At 42.7% G+C, this 26,597-nt stretch overlaps 1 protein-coding gene across 1 annotated transcript in view; it reads right to left on the bottom strand.

The window, feature by feature from the left end:
• Positions 1-1,716: 1,716 nt before the first annotated feature.
• LOC126094698 (programmed cell death protein 7-like) overlaps positions 1,717-26,597 on the bottom strand; it is a 37,697-nt gene continuing 12,816 nt past the window's right edge. Inside the window, exons 2-6 of the mRNA XM_049909226.1 lie at positions 15,263-15,406; positions 11,987-12,208; positions 4,199-4,385; positions 2,121-2,340; positions 1,717-1,957 (exon numbers count right to left, since the gene is read on the bottom strand). Coding sequence (XP_049765183.1) covers positions 1,822-1,957; positions 2,121-2,340; positions 4,199-4,385; positions 11,987-12,208; positions 15,263-15,406 — 909 coding nt within the window. The 3' untranslated portion in view covers positions 1,717-1,821. The remainder of the gene's footprint in view (positions 1,958-2,120; positions 2,341-4,198; positions 4,386-11,986; positions 12,209-15,262; positions 15,407-26,597) is intronic.

Here is a 26,597-nt window from a genome sequence, read left to right as displayed (position 1 = left end):
GTGATGAGTCAGGTGCTATGGTTACAGAGGGGAAAGAGAGAGAGAGAGAGAGAGAGAGAGAGAGAGAGAGAGAGAAGCAATATTCAAGCCAATGGAAGATCTCACTGTCACCCCCCCGCCCCCCAAAAAAGTGCCAAGCCAAATCAGCAGTTTGGATTTGCTTTTTTTATACAAAGGGCGCAGTTCACTCAGAGTTTGTTCCCCCAGGTCAGACACTCAATTGAACATTTTATTTGGAAGTTTTAAGGGTGTGCTACAGTGTTCATCAAGAAAGACCCAATTTGTGACAGACAGAAGACTGGTTCTTCCACCACAATGCACCTACACACACACACACACACACACACACACACACACACACACACACACACACACACACACACACACAGCCACTGTTAGACAGTTTTTGGCTAAAAATGGCATGGTCCTGCTGCCCCACACACCTTAATTGCCTGACCTGGCTCCGTGTGACTCTTTCTTATCTGAAAGGACACGGATTTGAAAACTTTGAAGTAGTCACGAAAAAAATTAGGGAGGAGCAGTCATGCATTCTAAAGATGTCTATAAAAAAAAAAAAAAAAAAAAAATCTTTCGAACAGTGGAAGCACTTGTGGGACAAATGTATTAGTTGTAATGGAGAGCATTTTGAAGGGAATAAGATTGTTTTGTAAACAAACTGAAAATAAATAGCTTTTAAAAAATAATTAATTTTTTTTAGGGTACCCCCCTCATATTCCATGAGTTCTCCACATCAGCAAATGTCTGAAGTGTGGTGCTATTTTTTTTAAAATGACGTTCTCCTAAAGTAGTCTGAAATTGTGATTATTTCAACTTCTGTGAGTTGTAACATTTCAAATACTTTCTCTGTAATTTCAATGATTCAGTGGTATTTTGCATGAACACTTCTTTCTCAAGAATACTCTTAAAGTGTGTTTGCTTTGACTAACTTGTCCCCAGCACATTATACTACTGATCTATCTACCATCTAATTTTGCTTACCAAGACCAAAATTCTAACTTTCTGTTTCCTACCTTCACCTGCATTCTGGACTTCCACTAAGATTAAATTATTATTTTCTTACACATATTCTTTGAATTAATTAACATAATTGCAGCTGTCATCTGCACCTACAGCTGGCATTTACACTTTTATAATTACAATGGCTGTTAAACATCCATCCAATTTGACCATCAATGTGCTTTGTTTCCTGTAGGTTATCTTTACTCTACTGCCAATTTCCTTATTAATTATTATTCCTACTCCTGTTCTACCATTATCTCACCCTATATAAATAATTCTATGATATGCTCTATAAATATTCCTCTCATTCTGGCTATCTTACCTCACCGGTTCCTAAAATATTGGCCTGAACATTTTCCATTTTACCACAATGTCTTAGTATTGTAACATTCAACATACCTACATAAATTAGCATTTATCTTTTTTATGAATTTTCTTTTTTGCAGCATCTTTCTGACACTAGCTGAATTAGGTATTAAGATATTACCTACTGGTGACACATGAAAATTCGTGCAGGCCTGGGACTCGAACCCGTGTTTCTCACATGTTGTGAGTGAACGCCTTAACCTCTTCGGCTACCCGAAGTGGTTATTTTCATTGGAGAGAGAAGATGGAAAACTAAGTAATCTGTAGATTAGGCTCAACTAAGAGCATAGCAAGTATATGGTAGGTAAATGGTATGAAGTTGTACGAGCATTACACATTTTTCAGTATTTACTTTTCATTCTTGTTTATTAGTTTAATTTACTGCTGGCAAAAATACAAATAATTCTTTCTTCAAACCTTAAGCATTAAAAACAATTAATCATCTTGAGTTTTGGATGATAGTAAAGCTTCCCATGCACCAGATGAAGGATTTGTTGGTAATACCCAACCAATTGGAATTGCAGAAGACATTGGAGCACTTGCAGGAGCCAAACATTTATCCCAGGACCACCTAAACAAAAAACACAACAATTATCAAAACAGACAAAATTGGCAACATATATGCAGAAGAATGGGTAGGTAGGTTGGTAGGGAGGGAGAACTCCCAACATATTGCAAAAGTTTATCAGGGCAATAAAAGGCATAGCTGCACACCCTCTCTTATCAAAGAGTACCTGATAGCAAGGAAATCTTCGGTGTTCCTCTCTGCTGCTGCATAAAAACTTTGACTGTCAGCTTGGTTGTGTCCAAACAGTAACCTTTTCCATTGGGCTAGAACTGTCCTGTCATATCTAATCTTACGTTCATCAACTGCTTCTGTTAACATCACTCTGAGCCCTTTCTCCTCCAGAGCATATTCTTCCATTTTCTCTTCCCAAAGACTCTTAAGATTATCTGAAATGCATACAAGCATACATTAACTCAAATACAGGTCTCAGATCTAACTCACAATGAGTTTACAAATCTGGTCACATGACAAAGGTTTCATTTAAAGCCTGCAGGGGCAACCAATGACCCGTGGGATGGATGTGGCCTTTATTCAGGGACAGAAAGGGACAGGTGGGGGTGGGGGGGGCAGGGGGAGGGGGAGCAGAGAGAGGCGCGGCGGGGGGGGGGGGAGCAGAGAGAGGCGCGGCGGGGGGGGGGAGCAGAGAGAGGCGCGGCGGGGGGAGGGAGCAGAGAGAGGCGCGGCGGGGGGGGGAGCAGAGAGAGGCGCGGCGGGGGGGAGCAGAGAGAGGCGCGGCGGGGGGGGGAGCAGAGAGAGGCGCGGCGGGGGGGGGAGCAGAGAGAGGCGCGGCGGGGGGGGAGCAGAGAGAGGCGCGGCGGGGGGGGGAGCAGAGAGAGGCGCGGAGGGGGGGGGAGCAGAGAGAGGCGCGGCGGGGGGGGAGCAGAGAGAGGCGCGGCGGGGGGGGAGCAGAGAGAGGCGCGGCGGGGGGGGAGCAGAGAGAGGCGCGGCGGGGGGGGAGCAGAGAGAGGCGCGGCGGGGGGGGAGCAGAGAGAGGCGCGGGGAGGGGGGAGCAGAGAGAGGCGCGGGGAGGGGGGAGCAGAGAGAGGCGCGGGGGGGGGAGCAGAGAGAGGCGCGGGGGGGGGGGGAGCAGAGAGAGGCGCGGGGGGGGGGGGGAACGGTGGGAGAGGGGGGGAAGCCAATGTAAATACTGCATTCAGTTCAGTGTTTCTATGTGCCACACATAGCTTATACGTGAGTTGTTGCCTTTCCTTTATTTTACATATTATTTCATTTCCCGTGATTTCAATACATTATAAACACAAGACTACCATGTTAAATATTCTGAATTATCAAATGTATTTGAAGTGCCTTTACCAGTGACCAGTCAACACACTGGTGCTTGCTAATAATAGTAATTACTTCCAGCTAGCACCAGAAGCTGACATTAATGGTCATATACTAAATAAAACACAATGCACAATATTCCTTTGGTTCAGTAATGTAAGAAGTTAAAATGAAGTCAACATAGGCAAATTAGTTTCAGGTGAACTGAAATATACACACTCACAATTTAAAAAAGAAATATATATAATTTTAGTTGCTACAATGGAGAAAAAAGTTAAATTGCATAGATCAGTAAAAAAAATAGTTATCAAACTAGTAAAACATTATGTATTGAAATACTGTAAGAACACTATAGAAAAGAGTTAATATTGTAAATCTAATTTATATAAACTTAGGGAAATATATTTACGAGACAAGTACTAGATAAATTTGATACTGAGAGACTGTGCTACTAGTCAATTCATCAACTGCGTACACATTTTGAACAAATTACACCTGTAGCTAAACATAATATACAACAGTGATTAGCTCTGGAAAGGCATTTTTCTAAAAACTAGCAAGGTTTTCATTCATATTTATGTCAGCGCCTCTAATATTCTGCAAATTACCTTCATTCAAACTGTTTAATTCTGCCAGAAATTTCTATTAACATAATCATATTTGAGTGTTTAGATTTGCAATTCTTAACACTATTTACATTACCTTGCTCACCTACAACTGGTGTATGTCTTGTTCTTTATTATCTATATTAATGTACTTTTCACTACTTCATCCCATACTTTCACTCTGAAACCTTAGGATTTGTTGTTTATTTCAAAGGTCTTTTCACCTTTTTGGCCTGATGTGTAAGAGGTGCTCAATTTCCTATCCCCCAATATTAAAATTAACAATATTTCCACAAATGAAAATTTCAGATCACATTAGTGTAAGCCACTAAAATTAGGTTAAATATCAACCAACCAATAACACGAGAGAAACAAGCATCCAATTCTGATGACACTTTTTCTCCGCGTCCTAGGGCCATTTGAATCCGGAGTTTCCTCAGTCGAGCCAATGCTGAGAGTAGTGCCAATTGTCGACGGGCTTCTGCTTTCCTCTTCGTCACATCAGACAATATACTATCTGCCTCCAACTTCAGACTTTCTTCCTACACAGACACAACCAAATGAACAAAATTATTTTCACAAATTTGTTAAACACTGATTGAAAGACATAAAAAGAGAAGGTCAAACATATGGCACATTAGCCTTGCAAACGAGAGAGAGAGAGAGAGAGAGAGAGAGAGAGAGAGAGAGAGAGAGAGAGTGAGTGTCAACTTTCCATCAGTGAAAGGTGCAGAATGTTTCAAGCGGAGAAGTGGATAACTGTATTATGGAAGATAAGTGTGGTGGTATAGCTGTCTTGCTGTGTCTGACTACAGGAATACACAAAGGGAAACCTAGCACCGGCACAAAACTACTGTACTTAACTGACAAGATAAGGTTTGTCATCCAGATTAGTCATTCAAAAAATACAGGGTCATCTTACATTCACAGATACAGTTTTGGTTACCGAGGTCAACGAAGGAGCGACTTTCATTTGCAGATTAAGTATTGGTTATCGAAGTGAAGTGCACATTTAATTTGATGATTTTGGAAGGGTAGTATGGGGTGCAGTGGCAGAAATTTGGCCAAATAAGGGTAATGTAGTGGCAAGTGGGCACCAAATTTCATTGCGGTGCCCACCATGGGAATGCATCCCAAATACCCTTTTTTTTAAAAAACACCTATCACACTTAAATTGCAGCTCACCTGAATTTAAACATAGTTTGATCTGAACTGACTAATAAATGGACAAATACTTTGCAATAGTATATATTTCTACAGGAGACTAATTCCAATATAAATATTTTAACACTGAATACACACAACCTGTTGCTATAAATTGATCATGAGTTTCAACAAAGGTGCTCAAGTACAACTGCTCAACAGCATTGTTGATTTTCAATGTTGTCAAAAAACGAAGTATTGTGTTATCCTGAAGTGGCCAGATTTCTCCCGATTCAGCACTAGGGATCCAAGAGCATAAAATATTCTTGTTATGCAGTTTGCTTAACACTACAAGAACAGTAAATTGAAGCAAAACACATTCATAACTATTGAAAAACATGCATTTACAAGTCTGCATATCACACTTTGTCCACACAAACAATATGGCATCAATTTCAAGTTAATGGTTATTTATGAAGCAGAGACCACAAATGACTATGCAGAATGAAGGGCATCTGATGTCACAGAATTGAGAATGTTCACAGGTGGCATTAGATGATGAATAAATTACACACCATCAGTCCTATATTCCAAACTCATGGGTGACCAAATGAGAGAAAGCTTCAGTAACTGGAGCAGCAAATTGTTCACTACGTGTAAATGACCTCAATTTAGATTTTCCAATTACTTGAAAAAATGTGAACGAAGGTGCAGGAGATGAAGGGAAATTTTCTAAATGCACAAGTCACAAAATTCAAAGGAAGTAAGAGCTGGTTTGTAACAATGACAAAGAGGGTAGGACTCTCATTACAATATAGAACACTGGCTCAATTACTTCATGTGGCACTGGATGCAAAACTATTTGTGCATTAATGCTATAAAATCCATCAACTTCTTTTGGCAAATCTTATGATACTTTCTACCAATACAACAGTTGTTATATATTTTATTAATCAGAATGTTAAGAATTTCTTTGAAGGAGGTTCATAAAAAACTTGGATAAATATGGCAATTCCCCTGAAATAACACCCAGCAGGCAACAAGTAGCTGTATGCTTTGTTTATTACTTAAAGATAAACAATATTAGGAGGAGGATAGACTGCTATTCACACCATAGAAATGATCCTTTGAGTTGCAGACAGGCATAATGTAAGGATTGTTACACATTACAGCTAAATCCTTATTCAGCAAAACACACACACACACACACACACACACACACACACACACACACACACCAACAGTTACCCAAGCAAGCACACCTCAAGCACCCATGACCCTTAAATAAACAGCTCTGGCAGGTCAGAAATCAACAGCTCATCTTTACGGCGAGTAGCAATGTATCCTTTTCCTAATATTGTTGATATTCCTACCTGGAGATTCCATTGTTTTACATAAAGATCAACAATATTGTGTTGTATCACTTCTTATCACATCAACAAGGTTTGCACATTGTCCACAATGTGGTTACCGGAAATTTTATATTATCTCTCTACTCGTTACTTACAAACAAAAATTGGTAATGAAAATTCCTTTTCCTGTGAGGATCTCAACTAGGTATCACTGTACTGAGCCACAATGATCTGGTGAGTGTGGGGCCGATACGGTAAGGCTGATTTGGTTTTCTGTCAACTAGTGTGGATGACTTATGAGATGAGAAGTACGGCTGAACCTTGTTAGCTGTATATACAACATAAGTTAACTTGAAAAACAACATTACACTGCTTAATAATCAGCCAGCCATCTGGATACAGGATGAAAATGGCTTATCACATTCATCTTATTGTAGCATAAAAATTGAGATGATTCGCTGGTAAACCAATTATTAATCTCTAGCCAAGATTTAAAATACACTGTGTTAAAATGGTTTCAAATCATTTCTGATTACAAAACAAATATTAGATTTTGCTGACTGTGTATTTTTTGGATCTATTCAGAAGTAACCTGTATTACACACGTTTCATGCGTATGCCTGGCAAACACAATCTCCTGGCACATCTGCTAATCATCAGTTCTCTGAGAACTAGAGACATCCGCTGGGTGGCAAAACAACCAACTACATGCAGTACAATGCCTAGCACAAAAAGGGACCAATAACAACAAAAAGAATAATAAACTGAACATCATCATTTGATTACTAGTATCGTGTATAATTGTGGGGTTACAATTGTACAATAACCTTTCAGTGGTGAAGAAAGCAGTCTTTATAGCTGACAGAGGACCAGAGTTCATATTTTGCAATCAACACATTAATTTATGATGACTTGATGACACTTTCCGTTCATGAAACTGTGTTGCTGCAAACAACAACAATATTACAGTAGCTATATTTCTGATGGGGTACATAAATCATACATTAACTTATGCCTGAAAAAGGGAACAGAATTTTTGTTTTAGATAACAAACTAGTGGATATGCATAGATTTTGTTTTCAGTTCCTTTTCAAGAGAGAAATAATTGGGGATTCAATTAAGGACTTAACTCATGAAAGCAAAAATCATTCTCTCTCATCTGTAAATAAAAGAAACTGACATCTGCACCTAATTTTTATCATACACTTAATGGGAAGATTGGTGTTTGGATTGAAAACTCTACATGCAGTACCACTGGGTGCACTGAGTATGACAGCAGTACTGTTGCCAGTCTGAAGCACAGATAAAGGAGCAGGGTTGGTGTCAGGAAGGGCTTTTGGCAGTAAAAAAGGAACACAACTAATGATAAGTATCTGTAGTACTAGGAATTTCCCAGAGGCAACACACAGGAAGACTCTCTGTTCTCTGGGGCAAATGAGCAAAGGCTACATAGTCAAGTGAGGCCTTAGCTAAATAAGCTAGCACAAATCAGGATGGGCACATTAAACACCAATCAATGATAGGAAGAGGAAGAAAAAGTGACTATGTTGACAAAGGTGGAAGATCTGCGTACTGTGCACTTTCTGAATGATTTTATAATTTTTCTTGGGATGTCGTCCAGTCTGATTCCACTCCATGTAAAAATGGACTGCATGAAATTTGGGCTTACAAAGAGAGCATATAGCATTTGGATGTTTGTAATTTTTTAAAAATATTTACAGTATGTGAAGTCCAGAACTCAAATATCAATCTCCAGAAGCAGTTTGCTGATACTCTAGAAATTCTGGAGAAAATTGACTTTGAAATCTTATGAGCATCTTTAATTCACTAACTAGGCCTACTTTTCGGTCGGAAATGTGGCTCCCTGGTAGAATACAGCTTCCAAATTGCTGCTGCCTACCCATATGGTAGTTGCTGCCAGAGTTGGTGGTCCTGTGTGCATGCTTGGATGTATGACTGGTGTGGGTTTCTCTTCTTCTCATTAGCTGATGAAAGCTGTGTCCAAAAGCTTTGTGTAGGTGTCTTAATTGTGCCTGTCTGCAACTTAACATGTCTTCTTTACAGAAAGTAGCAATCTATCTTTTCTTACATTATTCTTAGTGCTGTAGTATTAATATACCAGAAATATAACCAATAATGGAGACAGAGATGCAACTGAAAGAGCAGCTGAAGAAATGGGAAAACTGTCATGGTTTGTAGAAAAAGAAACTTGAAGTGCCGCATGCTGTAAAAATGAAATGAAGTGCAAAGAAGAGGTGGGAGGAAACTGGATCAGCTACAGATGAATAACTTTACAAAACTGTCAACAAAGATGCAGAAATATCAAGGCAACTGCTTGGAATGAAACCTATGGAAAACTAGAGGCAAAAAGAGCAAACAGTAAATGTTTTTTTTTGAATAGCTAAGATCAGATACAAGGTGACCAAATATTTCACCGTACTACACATGAAAAGAATGAAGCTGTGCTCATGCTCCATGATGTAAGGTTAATGAACAATGGAAAGACTACTTTGAGAAACTTCTGAAATCGAAGAAAGTTTTCAGAAGAGAGTGACTGCACTCAGAGAAGACTTGAGATAAATCAAAGTAGTGACAATAGCCCTGAAGAAGAAAAGCTACACAAGAAAAACAGCTGGTCCTGGTGACCAACTTATTTTGTACCTTGCTGAGACAGATCTAGACAGCAGAGAGGATTCCAGATGACAGGCAAGAGAATACAATTCCGCCTATTCACAGACGAGAAAGATGATACGGAGGAATTCAACTAGTGTCACACATTATGACAAACTTTGTAAAGACACTGGAATAATGGCTTGCAGGTGAAATATAAACATGAAAGCAAAAGGTTGGATTTATACCAGAAAATGGGGCAACAAAGGTAACCTTTGCACTACTCTCATTTAAGGAAAAATGATTTAATTATTGATGTCCTGTCAGTGGCAATTAGAGATCAAATCCCAAGATGTGCGTCTGAAGACTAGTGACATGTATTACAGTACAGAGCATTAAAATCAATGAAACGGAAAAGGGACACCAATGCTATGGAGTGAGGATGGCAAAACAATCCAGAGAGAGGGGGGGAGAGAGAGAGGGGGAGAGGGGGAGAGAGGGGGGAGAGAGGGGGGGAGAGGGGGGGGAGAGAGAGGGAGAGAGGGGGAGAGAGGGGGGAGAGGGGGGAGAGGGGGGAGAGGGGGTGGGAGAGGGGGGGAGAGGGGGGAGAGGGGGGGGGGAAGGGGGGAGAGGGGGGAAGGGGGGAGAGGGGGGGAGAGGGGGGGGAGAGGGGGGAGAGGGGGGAGGGAGGGGGGAGGGGGGAGAGAGGGGGGGAGAGAGGGGGGGAGAGAGGGGGGGAGAGAGGGGGGGAGAGAGGGGGGGAGAGAGGGGGGGAGAGAGGGGGGGAGAGAGGGGGGGAGAGAGGGGGGGAGAGAGGGGGGGAGAGAGGGGGGGAGAGAGGGGGGGAGAGAGGGGGGGAGAGAGGGGGGGAGAGAGGGGGGGAGAGAGGGGGGAGAGAGGGGGGGAGAGAGGGGGGGAGAGAGGGGGGGAGAGAGGGGGGGAGAGAGGGGGGAGAGAGGGGGGGAGAGAGGGGGGGAGAGAGGGGGGGAGAGAGGGGGGGAGAGAGGGGGGGAGAGAGAGGGGGAGAGAGAGGGGGAGAGAGAGGGGGAGAGAGAGGGGGAGAGAGAGGGGGAGAGAGAGGGGGAGAGAGAGGGGGAGAGAGAGGGGGAGAGAGGGGGAGAGAGGGGGAGAGAGGGGGAGAGAGAGGGGGAGAGAGAGGGGGAGAGAGAGGGGGAGAGAGGGGGAGAGAGGGAGCATTGCTGAAACTAAGATTTTGTATTCTGCAATTTATCCCATGTTCATAATGTGTTTTTATCAGTAAATAAGGTGTTTTGAAATCATGTCATTCTCTCTGAGACACCCTGTATTTCATTGTAGCTTTCTTTGATGATAGAAGCTATTGACACAAAGTGTAACAGGTGTATGTTGGACAGTCAAAACTTCTATGCATTTAAAAATTTCAGATATTCAAAATGGTACTACGAATGTTCTTCAATTTAGGAGTGGGATATTTTTCAAGAACATTCTCTTCTCTGCTATTTACAATGAGTTTCAGTACTACTTAGCAAGGTATGTCAAGTTTCTGACACACAATAAGTGGAGCAGCCACCGCTTTCTGCATAAGCATCCATCCTATTAGAGCTATTTCATTTGTTTGACCTGTAGAATATATGCTGCTCTCAGGACAGGTTAGGTAAACAAGATAGGGCAATCTTACTCCCCATTACTTTCAGGTGAGTCACCCTGCTATGTGTTTATATGCACTGAGCTGACAAAGTCATGGGATACTTCCTAATATCTTGTCGGACCTTCTTTTGGCTGGCGTAGTGCAGCAACTTGACTTGGCATGAACTCAACAAGTTGTTGGCAGGCCCCTGCAGAAATACTGAGCAATGCTGCCTCTTTAGCCATCCATAATTGCGAAAGAGTTGCCAGTGCAGAATTTTGTGAACGAAATGACCTCTCGATTATGTCCCATAGATGTTGGACAGGATTCATGCCGGCAATAGGGGTGGCCAAATCATTCGCTCGAATCGTACAGAATGTTCTTCAAGCCAATTGCAAACAACTGTGGCATGGTGACATGGCGGATTGTCATCCGCAAAAATTCCATTGTTGTTTGGCTGCAAATGGTCTCTAAGTAGCTGAACATAACCATTTCCAGTCAAAGACCGGTTTAGCTGGATCAAAGGACCCAGTCCATTCTATGTAAACAAAAGCTAACACCATCATGGAGCCACCACCAGCTTGCACACTGCCTTGTTGACAACTTGGGCCTACATCTTCGTGGTGTCTGCACCACAGTTGCACCTATCATCAGCTCTTACCAACTGAAACTGGCATTCGTCTACCCTTGCCACAGTCTTCCAGTTGTCTAGGGTCCAACCAATATGGCCACGAGCCCTGGAGATACACCGCAGGTGATGACTTGCTGTTAGCAAAGGCACTTGTGTCTGTCGTCTGCTGCCCTATCCTAGTAATGCCAAATTTCGCCACACTGACCGAACGGAAATGTTCACTGTACGTCCCACATTCAATTACGCAATTGTTTTACAGAGTGCTACTTGTTTGTTAGCAGTGACAACTATAAGCAAATACTGCTGTTCTCCATTGTTTAGTAAGGTCGTCGGGCAATGGACTGTTTGTGATGAAAGGTAATAACTGAAATTTGGTATTCTCGGCGCACTGTGGTTCTTGTAATATTGATTTCCCTAATGATGTCTAAAATGGAATGTCCCATGCTTCTAGCTCCAACAACCCCACTTTCAGAATCTATTAATTCCCGTCGTGTGGCCATAATCACATCGGAAAACATTTCACATGAATCAGCCAAGTACAAATAACACTGCCCACTTCCCTTTTCTACCTCGGGTACACCATACTACTGCCATCTATATATGTGCATATCGCTATCACTAGACTTCTGTCACCTCGGTGTAATTTGTGGAAGGCCACTTATCATATTTATGCTGCTTCACGATACTAAGAATGATGGCAGAATGTTATATACATTTAATTAAACAAAGGAAGTAAATGAAATATTCTCCCACTGCAGCATATGGAGTCCCAGAGGAGGGCAGTGCATGTCGCATACTTACCATTTTTGCCTTTTCCACCGATTCCTGCATATTTTCTATCCATGTATCTATTTCTTTGTGAAGCTTCTGTCTCTCTGCCTGTTTTTCGGCCTTAATTAAATGCCAGTTTTCTCTCTGTCGTTTTTGATATTTTCTTTTTTTCTTGCGTTTTGCAAGTGACACCTGTAACATCTTCAGAATGGCTGGATCACTCAACTGTTTTAGCTTTTCTTGCACATCAACCTACAACATATAAATCAATGCATTTCAATCCTGGCAAATTAAGTGGCATAAAAACAAGTGCACTGTACAGTAAGTATTCTATACTAAAAGCATGCTTCCAAACATAACTAATTATACATAATGAGTGATACTTCTATTCTACGTTGGAATGAAACATGACCCAAAGCAAAATGTGTGCATAAATTAATAAATAAATAGTAATTATAATTTTTATTCATTTATCCCTTTCATTGTGCACACAGAAACACTAGTTGATAAATTTTAGTTATTGCCTTCCCCAAATTGCTTCATCCTGCCCCTATGTACGACACCTTTCAAGATACCCATGCATTTTTGAGTCTCAGACTCTTCCCTGTTAATTGTTTTGACGTCTACTTGTGAGAACTTATCTGTATGTCTATATGTATGCATGTAGTGTCCATATAGTTGTCAATGGGTCTACAGTGACTTTGTCGATGTTCTTGGTGCCTGTCAACTACCATAATTTGGATTTTGGGTCCTGTTTATAAGTATAGAAAATTTTTCTTGGTTCGTCGTGAGCTTCTCGTTTGTGCTAAAAACAATGAACAGAACTGAATTGGTCCATAAGGAAACACAGTTCTTCTGACCTACCGTGCACTGGACGTCTTTAATGTTGGGTCTTAACATTTTCTACAATATCTGTTCTATTTTTCTCAATGACACTGATAGTTAGAGTCTGAACTGCATGGAGTGAAAGCTACCTTGAAAAAAAAAGATGATTATAATGGTTGGGAGAGTAATACATAAGGAATACGCCAGTTTGATAAAGTATTAGGTATTATATTGCAATGTGGACCTTTCCCTGTTTGCAAAATCAAACATCTTATAAGAGCTTATGCCTTAATTTGTTTCTGAGGAAAAAAAATACACAAATCAAAAAGTTTTGCATCACCTCGGTTCCAGAACCCGTACAAAAAATTGGAAGAGATCAATATAAACATAATTTCCGCCCTTTTTATTGCTCATGAAAACGACACATTGCATGTTGTACCACCACACAGCAAGACCTTCAGAGGTGGTGGTCCAGATTGCTGTGCACTCCGATACCTCTAATACCCAGTAGCACGTCCTCTTGTGCTGATGCATGCCTGTATTCGCCGTAGCATACTACCACAAGTTCATCAAGACACTGTTGGTCCAGATTGTCCCACTCCTCAACGGCGATTCTGCTTAGATCCCTCAGAGTGGTTGGCGAGTTACGTCGTCCATAAACAGCCCTTTTCAATCTATCCTATAGGGTTCGTATCTGAAGAACATGCTGACCACTTTAGTCGAGCGATGTCGTTATCCTGAAGGAAGTCATTTACAATATGTGGACGATGGCAGTGTGAATTGCCATCCATGAAGACGAATGCCTCGCCAATATGCTGCTGGGTTGCACCATAAGTCCGAGGATGGCATTCATGTGTCATACAGCCATTAGGGCGCCTTCCATGACCACCAGCGGCATATGTCAGCCTCACATAATGCCACCCCAAAACAGCAGGGAACCTCCACCTTGCTGCACTTGCTGGACAGTGTGTCTAAGGTGTTTCAGCCTGACCGGGCTGCCTCCAAACATGTCTCTGACTATTGTCTGGTTGAAGGCATATGTGACACTCATTGGTGAATAGAATGTGATGCCAATACTGAGCAGTCCATTTGGCATGTTGTTGGACCCATCTGTACCGCACTGCATGGTGCTGTGGTTCGTCATGGATGTTGGAGTAAAGTTGCGTGTCATGCAGCCTACAGCGCAGAGTTTGAGTCTTAACACGGCGTCCTGTGACTGCACAAAAAGCATTATTCAACATGGTGGCGTTGCTGTCAGGATTCCTCCGAGCCATAATCTGTAGGTAGCGGTCATCCACTGCAGTAGTAGTCATGGGTGGCATGAGCAAGGAATGTCATCGACAGTTCCTGTCTCTCTGTATCTCCTCCATGTCCGAACAACATCGCTTTGGTTCACTCAGACGCGTGGACATTTCCCTTGTTGAAGAGCCCTTCCTGTCACGAAGTAACAATGCGGATGCGATCGAACCATGGTATTGACCATCTAGGCATGATTGAACTAAAGACAACAAGAGCCGTGTACCTACTTCCTGGTGGAATGACTGGAACTGATCGGCTGTCGGACCCCCTGTCTAATTGGCGCTGCTCATGCATGGTTGTTTACACCTTTGGGCGGGTTTAGTGACATCTCTTAACAGGTGAAGGGACTGTGTCTGTGATACAATATCCACAGTCAACGTCTATCTTCAGGAGTTCTGAGAACCAGGGTGATGCAAAAGCTTTTTTGATGTGTGTATATAATAGGTGATTTTTCATTTAGCAGCAAAGTATTGGACCAGTGGCACAAGTGAGGCCAATATGAAAGTTGACAGCACACGGCAGATAGTATTTTGTGTGTCAGATAATCTTTAAAATAATCCGTATACTGTTCAATACTGTGATTCACATAGCACAATTAAAAATCTATCAACTTGCATATAGTTAACTTTAAAAATGGGGGTACAAATCAAGGTTTTTTCCCCCTAATGAAGTGCTGGACCATGGTGGCTTCTGGAATTATATTATGGTATTATAATTCAGATTTTATTAAGCTGAATATTTCATATTCTGAATTTTTGTTGCACATCTGCGTGGTGAATTTAAATTATCAGAACTATAAGTTTAGTATATGATATTTTGGCTGAACAACACTCTGCTATACAATGTGTAAACCTAATAAATTATAGCAAAAAGAGCTTTTCTACTTCCAAAAATATACCAGTTTCTCATAATATGAGCTAACTTAGGAAGCAAAAAATCTACTTAAGAATTTTGCTCCCACACAGTAACTAAGCAGATAACAATACGTACTGAAAAATTTGCTCGTTTGTCACATCTAAAGAAAAAAGTCAAAAATATAACAGTTTAGACAGCTTTCACTTTAAATAGTGCACGTACTTCGAGATTTTAGAAAACTCTCATTTTACATTACACATTAGCAGAGCAATGTCTGTCAAAGTCTTACTCTACACTACACACATGCCACTTGGCTTTTTCACTCACTCTCTTCTTACTGATGTCCTCAAATTCCATTTGCCACTCTGAACAATTTACTGTATCACGTTTTGAAGACAGTTTAGCATGCAAAAATTGGAGTTCCTCAAGAGTAGTTAAACATTGTTTTAGCATGTTCTTTGCTTCAAATATCTGTAAAAAAATTGAAGAATCAGTACATGAATATAATTCCACAGACTAACTTTTCATCAATAGACTAATCTGAATGTACTTCATATACTCTGAATCATTTGTCTATTCCATAAGGAATCAATAACTGATGTGCAGTTGATGTAAAATTTGTGCCAGACTAGACTAACATGGATTTTACTGTTTACCATGAGCAGTACATTCATTATATTACAGGTTCAGCACAACTGAATGATTTTCACTGATGTCATTTCATTACATTCCATTATCGATTCTTTGATCGATTCACTTCAGTGGACTTAATTATTATCAAATACATTTCTGATGGGGGTACTATCTAAGAAATTATGTGGCACCACAGTATAGTTTAAACTGCATGTCAGGACTAGGGTTGAAAACTAATCATTGTATATGATTTGTAATTATCATTGTGCCAGGAGTCAAATTCACAACACAATTATAAGAAATGTCCATCACTCGATGAGCGAGTTGCAGTTTCTAACCCATTTTTGTCTTGCTGATTCACACTATTTTCCAAAGACACCCATTCCTGCATACAGTCTCCTCCTATTTCATACACAGAACCACCAAAGAAACTGGCGTAGGCTTATGTACTCAAATACAGACACATATAAACAGACATAGTATAGCACTGGTGACAGCAACACCTATACCAGGTGAGTCACATAACATTACCACTGGAAACACCTCCCTAACAACAAAAAACACTGAATAATCAATTATGCAGACTGAAAGTGAGGGGTGTAACTGGTTAATACAAACTGACAACTGAATATAGAAAAAATAGTTAATCAATGCCATTTGTTACATTGTAAAATGTTATTTATATATACAGTAATTTGTAACAAAGTTGACACTTCAGTAACTCCTCAGCAGTTCAATCATGTGCATTGGAGAGAACCGAATTAATCAGGGATACAAAAAGAACAGTGATGTAATGTAGCTACAGAAGAGACATGAACAGCATGTTACGTCCACATGCTAACATTTTTATTAGTCTTTTTCTCTGAAGACTACTGTACTGCACTGATTTGTTAGAAGAAAATGTACATTAACATGAGGATGTAGTTAAACTTACAAATTGGTTTTTGTTTTTGATGACAGAATGTGAAAGTGTGTGTCTTGACATTTAAGGCTAATAAATGTTCAAAGTGGTGCCCATCATTTGCTGCACACATCTGCAATCTACCGTGTAATAAATGTCTTACACCACACAGTACATCTGATGTAATTTACCATAGGCTGCCTCAATAAAATGTTCATATCTTCTGGGCTTGTAGGCACATCATTGTACACGTTCTCCTTTACCGTACCCCACAGAAAAAAGTCTGAAGGTGTAAGATCAGAAGAACGGGTGCCCGATTTGTGTGTCTGCCACATCCTACGGAACACCCGTCGAACATTCTGTCAGGGGTCAGCCTAGTGTTCATTGCAGAATGTGCAGCAGCACCATCATGTTGATACCACATACATGTTTCGAGCGGGACATTTTCTAACAACGTTGGCAGCTCATTTTGTAGAAACTATGTATTTTGCAGCTGTTTTGGTGCACTCAATGAAGTGACGACCAATGAGATGGCCACCAATTACTCCACACCATACGATTACATTTCACGGTCGCTGTTGCTCTACCTGTTGAAGCCAGCGAGGATTGTCCACGGACCAGTAATGCGTGTTTCGTAAATGCACTGCAAAGTGGTTTGTGAAACCTGCTTTTCACCAGTAAACAGGTAGAACTGCAATGCATTCTCTGTTGATGCCCACTGACAAATTTACTCGATTATTAAACTCATCTCCATGTAATTGCTGATGCAGTGACAAATGATACTGGTGAAGTTTGTGACAAAGTGTGCGCATTACACTACTTTGACTCATTGCACTGCCTCTAGCAATGTCATGTGAACTCATGTGGGCTCACGGCAGCAGCAGCCAACACACCAACTACACCTGTTTCTCCTGTGATGGGTTTGTTAAGGACCCGTTTGCAAGTTATGCTCATACCTGTTGCATACAATTGTTTGTAGATGTTTCCTAACGTGCTACGCATTGGATGATCTCTGTCCGGGTACCTTTTTGCATACAACCTTCAGGCTGCAGCTGCATTTTGTCTACACTTGCCATAAATGAGTATCATCTCTGCCTTTTCAGAGTTAGAATAAACCAGTTTCACAGTTCATACGACACTGTACACACTGTTGTACTTGTGACCTTCTCACTTTCCTACTGTGTGTACTTCTGTTCTTACTTGTGTACAGTATACTATCACATATGTGCGGTAACACCATGTACCACAGTTATTCTCAGTAAAAGGACTAATTTGGCAAGCACTACATGCAGACACTGAGACAGCCAAACTCATATATATCTTCATAAGTATCTTCGTAAACATACCTCTACAGATTGTTTGTTACAATACGCGACTGAACATCTGGGGCTTCAAGCGTCAACTTTACGTTACAAATTACTCTGGATGTACTTAACATTATACAATGTAACAAAGAGCATTAAGTATTTGTTTCTGTTTTCAGTTGCGCTAAAAATAAAACAAGTCTCCCTTCAAAAAAAAAAAAAGGAAGCGTGTGTTGAAAATCATACTTCCATGCATTTCTCAGTGGATTGTATTAACCGATTCCATCAGCCCCACTTCCTCTCGGTCTGTGGAATCGGTTAATCAGTATTTTTTTTGTTTGTTTTGGTTTTAGGGTGCAAAACTGCTACGGTCATTAGCACCCGGTCTGTGACTTATGAAAAGGTAAAAAAACCAAACTGGAAACCAGCAGCAATGAGTGCGAAACACAAAAAAGTGGGGAAACTAAAACCAGAAGGAAAGCTTAAAAAACCACTATAGAAGGGGGGTTGTTTGTCCCCAAAAGGAGCTTCAAATGACTGACGTCCTCTCACTGGCACTAATAAACTCGAGAACGCAATTGGCTGAGCGCGTGTCATCTGCTAAAATGGAAGATATATCAGGTGACAGCTGTAGACGGGCGTGTAATGGAGTAAAATAGGGGCACTCAAGTAAAAGGTGTCTCACCGTCCACAGTTAAGAGCAGTGGGGACAAAGTTGGGGAGGATCGCCAGTTAAAAGATGTTGATGGCTAAAAAGACAGTGCCCTTTCCGGAGTCTAGTTAAATTTACCTCCTCCCGAGGATGAGTTCGGACGGAAGAGGTCCAAGCGCAGGGAAGAGCTTTCACGTCCCGCAATTTATTATTGGGAAGTGTCAACCAATGTGCGTGCCATAAAAGAGCAACACAACGACATAAAACACTCGGTAGATCAGCAAAGGGAATCATGCTAATAGCAGTCTGAAGAAGAGAGACTGCAGCCTTGGCCACTATATCAGCCGCCTCATTTCCACAGACACCAACATGTCCTGGGATCCAGAGGAACGCCCCAGAGACGAGCCCCAAGTGGAGCAAGTGGAGGCAGTCCCGAATCCGGTGGACCAGAGGGTGGACAGGGTAGAGAGCTTGGAGACTGAGGGGAGAGCTGAGCGAATCTGAGCAGATAACATACTGTATCTGCTGATGGCGACGGATGTATTGGACAGCCTGGTGAACAGCGTAAAGCTCCGCAATAAAAACTGAACACTTGTCAGGAAGCCGAAATTGATTAGGGGTGTCGCCAACAATACAGGCACTCCGAACACCAAACAATGTTTTTGTGCCATCATTGTATATATATGTGGCATCCTTCATTTGTGCGCATAGAGCAGCAAATGCCCGACGATAAACAAGAGAAGGGGTACCATCCTTGGGAAACTGACAAAGGTCACGGAGCAGGCAGGTCTTGGGCCGGAGCCAAGGCGGTGCTGTACCCCAAGTTGTCAAGAAAGTTTTAGGAAAGTGGAAGGAAAGAGAACGTAGCAGTTGACGGAAGTGGACTCCCGGTGGTTGTAGAGAGGAAGGGCGGCCTGCATACCCTAAATCCAAAGAGGCGTCGAAAAAAATGTCATGGGGCGGATTAGCAGGCATAGAAGACAGATGGCTAGCATAACGACTCATGACAGCTCGCCGATTGGACAGCGGAGGTTCAGCAGTCTCAGCATAAAGGCTTTCCATAGGGCTGGTGTAAAAAGCTCCAAACGCTGAACGTAATCCACGGTGGCGGACAGAGTCGAGACGTTGAAGAATATACAGCCGAGCAGAGGAGTAAACTATACTTCCATAGTCCAATTTCGAGCACACTAAGGCGCGATAGAGGCGGAGAAGGACCACTCGGTCCGATCCCCAGGAGGTACCATTCAGAACACGGAGGGTGTTGTGGGATCGCAGATAGAGAGCCGAAAGATATGAAACATGGGAGGACCAGCACAGTTTTCTGTCAAACATAAGACCCAAGAATATAGCGACGTCTGCGAACAAAAGGTTGACCAAACCTAGATGTAAGGAAGGCGGAAGAAACTCCGTACAACGCCAAAAACTGACACAAACGGTCTTACTGGGAGAAAAGCCGAAGCCGGTTTCTATGATCCAAGAGTGGAGGCGATCGAGACATCCTTTAAGACGTCGTTCAAGAAGGCTGGTCCATTGAGAGCTATAGCAGATTGTAAAATCGTCCACAAAGAGGGAGCCCGAGACATCAGGAAGGAGACAATCCATAATTGGATTTATGGCAATGGCAAACAGTACAACACCTAGCACGGAGCCCTGGGGTATACCGTTTTCTTGGGAGAAAGTACGGGAGAAAGTAGTGTTTACCCGCACTTTAAATGTGCGTTCTGCCATAAATTCACGAAGAAAAAGGGGCAGCCGACCTCGGAAGCCCCAAGAGAACAGTGTGTGGAGGATGCCTGTCCTCCAACAGGTATCGTACGCTCTCTCCAGATCAAAAAATATTGCTAATGTTTGGCATTTCCTGAGGAAATTGTTCGTGATATAAGTGGAGAGAGCAACAAGATGGTCAACTGCAGAACGATGCTTTCGGAAACCGCATTGGGCGGGTGTTAAAAGACTTCAGACTCCAGCCACCAGGCTGACGGCAATTCACTATATGCTCCAAAACCTTACATACACTACTCGTGAAAGAAATGGGGCGACAACTAGAGGGTGTAATGTCCCCACAGAAAATACCATCTACCACGCATCAATCATTTTCAATCAAACCATCCAATTCATTCACTTTGGAAAAGTTATCTGATCTGATTTTCTCGTAATATATGTGACGACAGCTCAACGACGCCGAAGTATTTTCTAGTGCGTTTATTCTTTGAAATAACAGAGATGCATATATGCATTCTTCATGGTTGTTAGAGTGGTAACTAGGACAGCTTCTGGAGCATCTGTTGAGGGATTGACGTGTTTCTGAGAGATACATATTCTGTTTTTCTTCTCGCTAAAGCAAGCCAATTAACATTTGTGCCGCTAGCGGTTTGTTTGAAGAGAAAGAGACTGTAAAAGGAAAATAATTAAGGCGTGGAATCACCGGAGATCTGGATATGTAATGGAGATGGATTTAATACACAATTTCCTCCATAAATAAGGTTTGTGACTTTTGTTTTGGAGTGAATGAACGAATGAGTTTTTTCTGAATTATTTGATGATTATGTTGGCCCTGTAATTAGTGGGGAAGTTTCAGCTGTGTCGAAGGGAGCCTGCAATCACTGAGTGTGTTAAATCATCCAAAAAGGCTTCATACACATCTGGAATTCGCAATCTTTCGTAAAAGGAACAAATTGTCCAAACGATTGATTCTCCCGACTGACTGCAGTGTTTAACAGTAATAATAAATGTAAAGATCTCTTACAGCAAGCCAGCCGCTGATTACCAAGACGAAGGACTCCACCAAAGATCCTATTTGGCCGATTTCACATAATAAAATATTATATTAAAAACTGTACATAGATAAAGGAGAGAAAGAGAGAGAGCGAATGAAAATAGAGATAATACTAATAATCCTCCATTAGTCTAATTTTTCGCCTGTCTTATCATGGATCAGTCAAGAACGGGGAGGGCCTTACTTTACTGTATAGATTTATGTGTGAAGGTGAAGGTATCTTAAAGGCAACAGATACATGTCTATACAGACAAGACATTACACAGAGAGAGCGGCTAGCTGCATTCATCATTTATTCTTAGATAAAGAGACGGCAACTTATTATCCGAACATTTAAAAAAGGTTAAAAGGGGAGATGTTTGTCCTTTCCTGGTTGCGGAACAGGAACGACGATAGCTTCCCGCCATCTTCTGGGCAAAGTACTGTCGGTCCAAATTCGATTATAAAGGCAAAGGAGGTAACGCAGACTATGATATGATAAATGCAGCAACGTTTGGATGTGGATACCATCCGGTCCTGGGGCGGAAGAGCGAGAAGAAGAGAGTGCATGTTGGAGTTCCCGCATGGAGAAAATAGTATTACAGCTTTCGCGATTCTGAGAGGAGAAAGCAAGAGGTCGCACTTCCGCTGCACGTTTTTTCGGGAGAAAAGCTGGCGGGTAATTTGAAGAGCTCGAAATCTCAGCAAAGTGTTGACCCAATGAGTTAGAAACTGCGACAGGGTCCACTAATGTATCATGCGAGACAGTGAGCCCAGAGACCGGAGAGAAACTAGGTGCACCAGATAACCGTCTAATCCTACTCCAAACTTTGAGGAGGGAGTGAAGGTGTTAAATGAGCTAGTAAAGAAGTCCCAGCTTGCCTTCTTGCTATTGCGGATGACGCCACGGCATCACGCAAGGAACTGCTTGTAGCGGATACAGTTGGCCAAGGTAGGATGGTGCCGGAAAATGCGAAGAGCACGTGGCAGCTCACATATTGCATCAAGGCATGCCTCATTCCACCAAGGAATTGGGGGCCACTGGGGAAAATCGGAGGTGCGAGGTATTGAACATTCCACAGCTGTAAGAATAACGTCTGTAATAAGAGTGACCTCATCGCAAACGCTAGGAAAGTTACGGTCATCAAATGTCGCTAGAGACTAAAAAAGTGTCCAATCGGCTTGGGCAAACTTCCAGCGTCTCGGGCACATATATGGCTGTTGTGGCTGCAATCTAAGGACACATGGAAAGTGGTCACTAGTATGTATCAGCAAGAGCGAACCATTCGAAGCGCTGAGCTAGCAGAACAGTACCGACCAAAAGGTCCAAATGAGAGAAATTTGTCATGGAGGCACACAAAAATGTAGGGTCCCCAGTGTTGAGGCAAACAAGATCCCCTTGGTGGAAGACGTCCATCAGTAGTGAGCCGCGCGGACAAGGATGCAAAGATCCCCAAAGCGGGTGGTGGGCATTTAAGTCCCCAACCAGCAAATAGGGGGGCAGAAGCTGACAAAAGAAGATGAAGGAGATCAGCTCTTGCTGTTTGCGTGGACAATTGAATGTATACAGTACAAAGAGAGAAGGTGTACCCAGAAAGGGAAAGACGGACAGCGACAGATTGGAAGGAACTGTTCAAGGGGATTGGGTGATAATGGAGAGTATCATGGAGAAGAATCACGAGTCCTCCATGTGCTCGAGTCCCTTCAACAGAGGGGAGATCAAATCGGACTGACTGAAAATAGGGGAAAACAAAGCGATCGTGGGGACGCAGCTTTGTTTCCTGAAGACAGAAGATGACCGGCAAGTAGGATCTTAAGAGGATCGACAATTCATCCCAATTGGCTCGAATGCCGTGGATATTCCAATGGATAATGGACATAGGGTAGACAGAAAAGGGAAGAATGCAACCAAGGTTGCCCTCAACTCAACGACTGTTCAGAGCCAGTGGCCGACAGCGTGGAATGGCATTCAGCTGAAGGCAGACGGCCCTGATCCATAGGTTGTTCGGGAGCAGCTCCTGCCACCAGCGATCAGCCGGTTGATCAGCCGCCTGCAGTGCACCTTGGCGACACAGAAGACAGCTGAGGGCGGTTACCGCCAGGTTGTGCTGTAGATGAGACACGCCGTGGTGGAGGAGAGGAACTGGGTTTCTTATTAGCCTTCTTGGCTAATGCTGTATTTACCTGCATGAGGCACAGTGGGCTTTCGACTGGTGAATAACTTTTGAGCAGCAAAGGTCGACACCTTTTCTTTCACTCTGATTTCCTGAATGAGCCATTCGTCTTTAAAAATGGGGCAACCTCTAGAGGAAGCAGCATGGTCATCCATACAGTGATGCAACATGGGGATGGAGGTGGACAAGCACACTCGTGGGCGTCCTTGCTACACGTAACGCATTTGGCCAGATTGGAACATGACTGGCTGGTATGACTGAACCGCTGACAACAATAGCAACGCGTAGGGTTTGGGATGCAATGGCAAACGGAAATTATCTCATAGCCCGCTTTTTTGTTCGATGGAAGCTGAACTCTTGTCAAATGTCAAGGAGACAGTACGGGTTGGAACCAAGTCCTTGTCAACCCTTTTCATGACTCGATGAACAGCCATTATGCCCTGGTCAGATAGGTAGTTTTGAATTTCCTCGTCGGACAATCCGTCGAGGGAGCGTGTATAGACAACCCCACGTGATGAATTTGAAGTATGGTGCGCCTCCACCCGGACAGGAAAGGTGTGTAGCAGTGAAGTACACAGCAATTTTTGTGCCTGGAGAGCACTGACTGTTTCTAACAACAAGGTGCAATTTCATAATCGGGAACACACACCTCCCGAGAAAAGGACGGAGGGACCAATCAGCACTTTCGGAAGGTATCAGCTCGGGTAATCACCCCTCCCTGGGCCTGGGCGTTACCAGAGGGTACGTACGTGTCCTACCTGTCTACCCGGGGCGGGGAATTATGCGTTACCCCGTCACCGGCTACGCGTGGGAATGCATGGGTTGGCCTTCAGACACGCACAGGGAGGAAAAAAGAGAAATGGAGGAACAAGGAAAAGGAGAGGAAAGAAGAGAGGTCTCAAATGCCGCAGCGGAGAAAATGGTAAAGAGAAGAGGTAAGGAAAAGAGAAGGACAAAGACTTGCCAGCAGAGAAAGAGAAGGAGAGAGACTGTTTTACAGTTTCGAGCATCCATCTCCGGACGTAGGCACTAAACATACTCCCAGAGGGGGAGAAAGGGAAGGGAAGAGGCGGCGGTGAAGGGGGGGGGGGGGAGGGGGAAGATGGGGGGTTGGGGAAGGATGTGGAAAAGGAAAGTATCCAGCCCGGAAAGGAAGGAGGGCCACACTAACTCGGGGTCCTGTGCTTGCTACGCACATATCCACAAAAGAGTTGTGGATCCCAGGGGGGTGGGGGTTGGGGTTATTCAGTGTTTGTTGTGGTTTGGGAGGTGTTTCCAGTGGTAATGTTTGGTGACTCACCCTGTATAAGACAGCAAGAGGCGATCACAGTTGTTAGATCAGTTACTGCTGCTACAATAGCAGGTTATCAAGATTTAAGTCAGTTTGAATGTGGTGTTATAGTTGGTGCACGAGTGATGGGACACACCATCTCCGAGGTAGCAATGGAGTGGGGATTTTCCAATATGACCATTTCATGAGTGTATGTGAACATCAGTAATCCAGTAAAACATCGAATCTCAGATATTGCTGCGGCCGGAAAAAGATCCAGCAAGAATGGGACCAACAACGACTGAAAATTGTTCAACATAAGAGAAGTGCAAGTCTTCCACAAATTGCTGCAGATTTCAATGATGGGCCATCAACAAGTGTCAGCATGCAAACCATTCAATGAAACTTCATTGATATGGGCCCTCAGAGCTGATGGCCCACTCGCGTACCCTTGATGACTGCAGACAAACTTAATGCCTCGCCTGGGCCCATCAACACTGACATTGGACTGTTTATGACGAACTGTGTTGCCAGGTCAGATGAGTCTTATTTCAAATCTTGTTGAGCGGATGGACGTGTACGTGTACGGAGACAACCTCATGAATCCACGGACCCTGCATCTCAACAGGGGACTGTTCGAGCCAGTGGAAGCTCTTTAATGGTGCAGTGTGTGTGTGCGTGCAGCTGGAGTGATATGGGACCCCTGATACTTCTAGATATGACTGACAGGTGACATGTACGTGATCATCCTGTCTGAACATCTGCATCCATTGGTGTCTATTGTGCATTCCAATGGACTTTGGCAATTCCAGCTGGACATTACGACACTTGACGGGTCTAGAATTGCTACAGAGTGACTCCAGGAACACTCTTCTGAGTTTAAACACCTGTGGTGATCAACAAACTCCTCAGACATGAACATTAATGAGCATATCTGGGATGCATTGCATTATGCTGTTCAGAAGAGATCTCCACCTCCTAATATTCTTACAGATTTATGGACAGCCCTACAGGATTCATGGTCTCAGTTCCCTCCAGAACTACTTCAGACATTAGTCGAGTCCATGCCACATTGTGTTGTGGCACTTCTGCACGCTTCTGGGGGCCCTACAAGATGTAGGACGGGTGTAACAGTTTCTTTGACTCCTAATCCCAATTGTCCTCCTTCCAAGGCCATCAACAACTTTATCAATGCCGAACTAACTAAAAAAACAGTGCAAGGTTTTGCCTTAGTATATTCACAAGCAAATGTGTGAGCCCTTCAAGAAATTTTTTAGTGAGTGCAGTCCTGCAATACATCATGTTAACCTAGGTTACCAGGATCAAATTACTGAGATCCACTTCTCCAGGTCAAATTTAAACAGACACAGTGGCAGATTTACAGATAGACCCATTAGGCATGGGCCTAGGGGTGGCACCTTAAGGAAGGTGGCATTTTTTGCTCTGTACTCATTTTAAACTTTTATGTTTTGAAGTAACTGTGCTTACAAACAACAAATTTTTTTAATATTGTTAAACAACTTGCTAGTTCAAGTAAGCCTTAAGAACGAAATTCGACAATACATGCTTGGAAATATATATATTTTACTTGGTGACTAAATGGAAATTTAAGACTGGGTTTCTGTCTGGTATCATCTTCATGGCTGTTCAAAATATTTTGAAGTAAGCTGTCGGGACAGCAATCTAGAACACAACGATTCAAACATTATTCCGAGAACGTTGTGGGCATCTACTTAACCCTACCGTATTTTCCCCATGAAAACACCGGGACCCCTCAAAAGCTGTGATAAACTAATCAGCAGTTTCTTAAAACATGTGTGGGCCTCAGTATGTAAAACCCTACCCTACTTAAATTTCTTGTAGAAATTACAGGGAAGTATCAAGTCAACCCTCCATTACTGTAATTAATGTTAAAGCTCTGTGGTCTTCAATATCTGAGCTTTGATTTAATGACACCTGTTTGACAAAACATG

Source organism: Schistocerca cancellata, chromosome 8 (genome assembly GCF_023864275.1).
Source record: "Schistocerca cancellata isolate TAMUIC-IGC-003103 chromosome 8, iqSchCanc2.1, whole genome shotgun sequence".
Classification (NCBI taxonomy): Eukaryota; Metazoa; Arthropoda; class Insecta; order Orthoptera; family Acrididae; genus Schistocerca; species Schistocerca cancellata.
The sequence above is the reverse complement of the archived record's forward strand: the minus strand, read 5'-3'. Positions and strand labels throughout refer to the sequence as shown.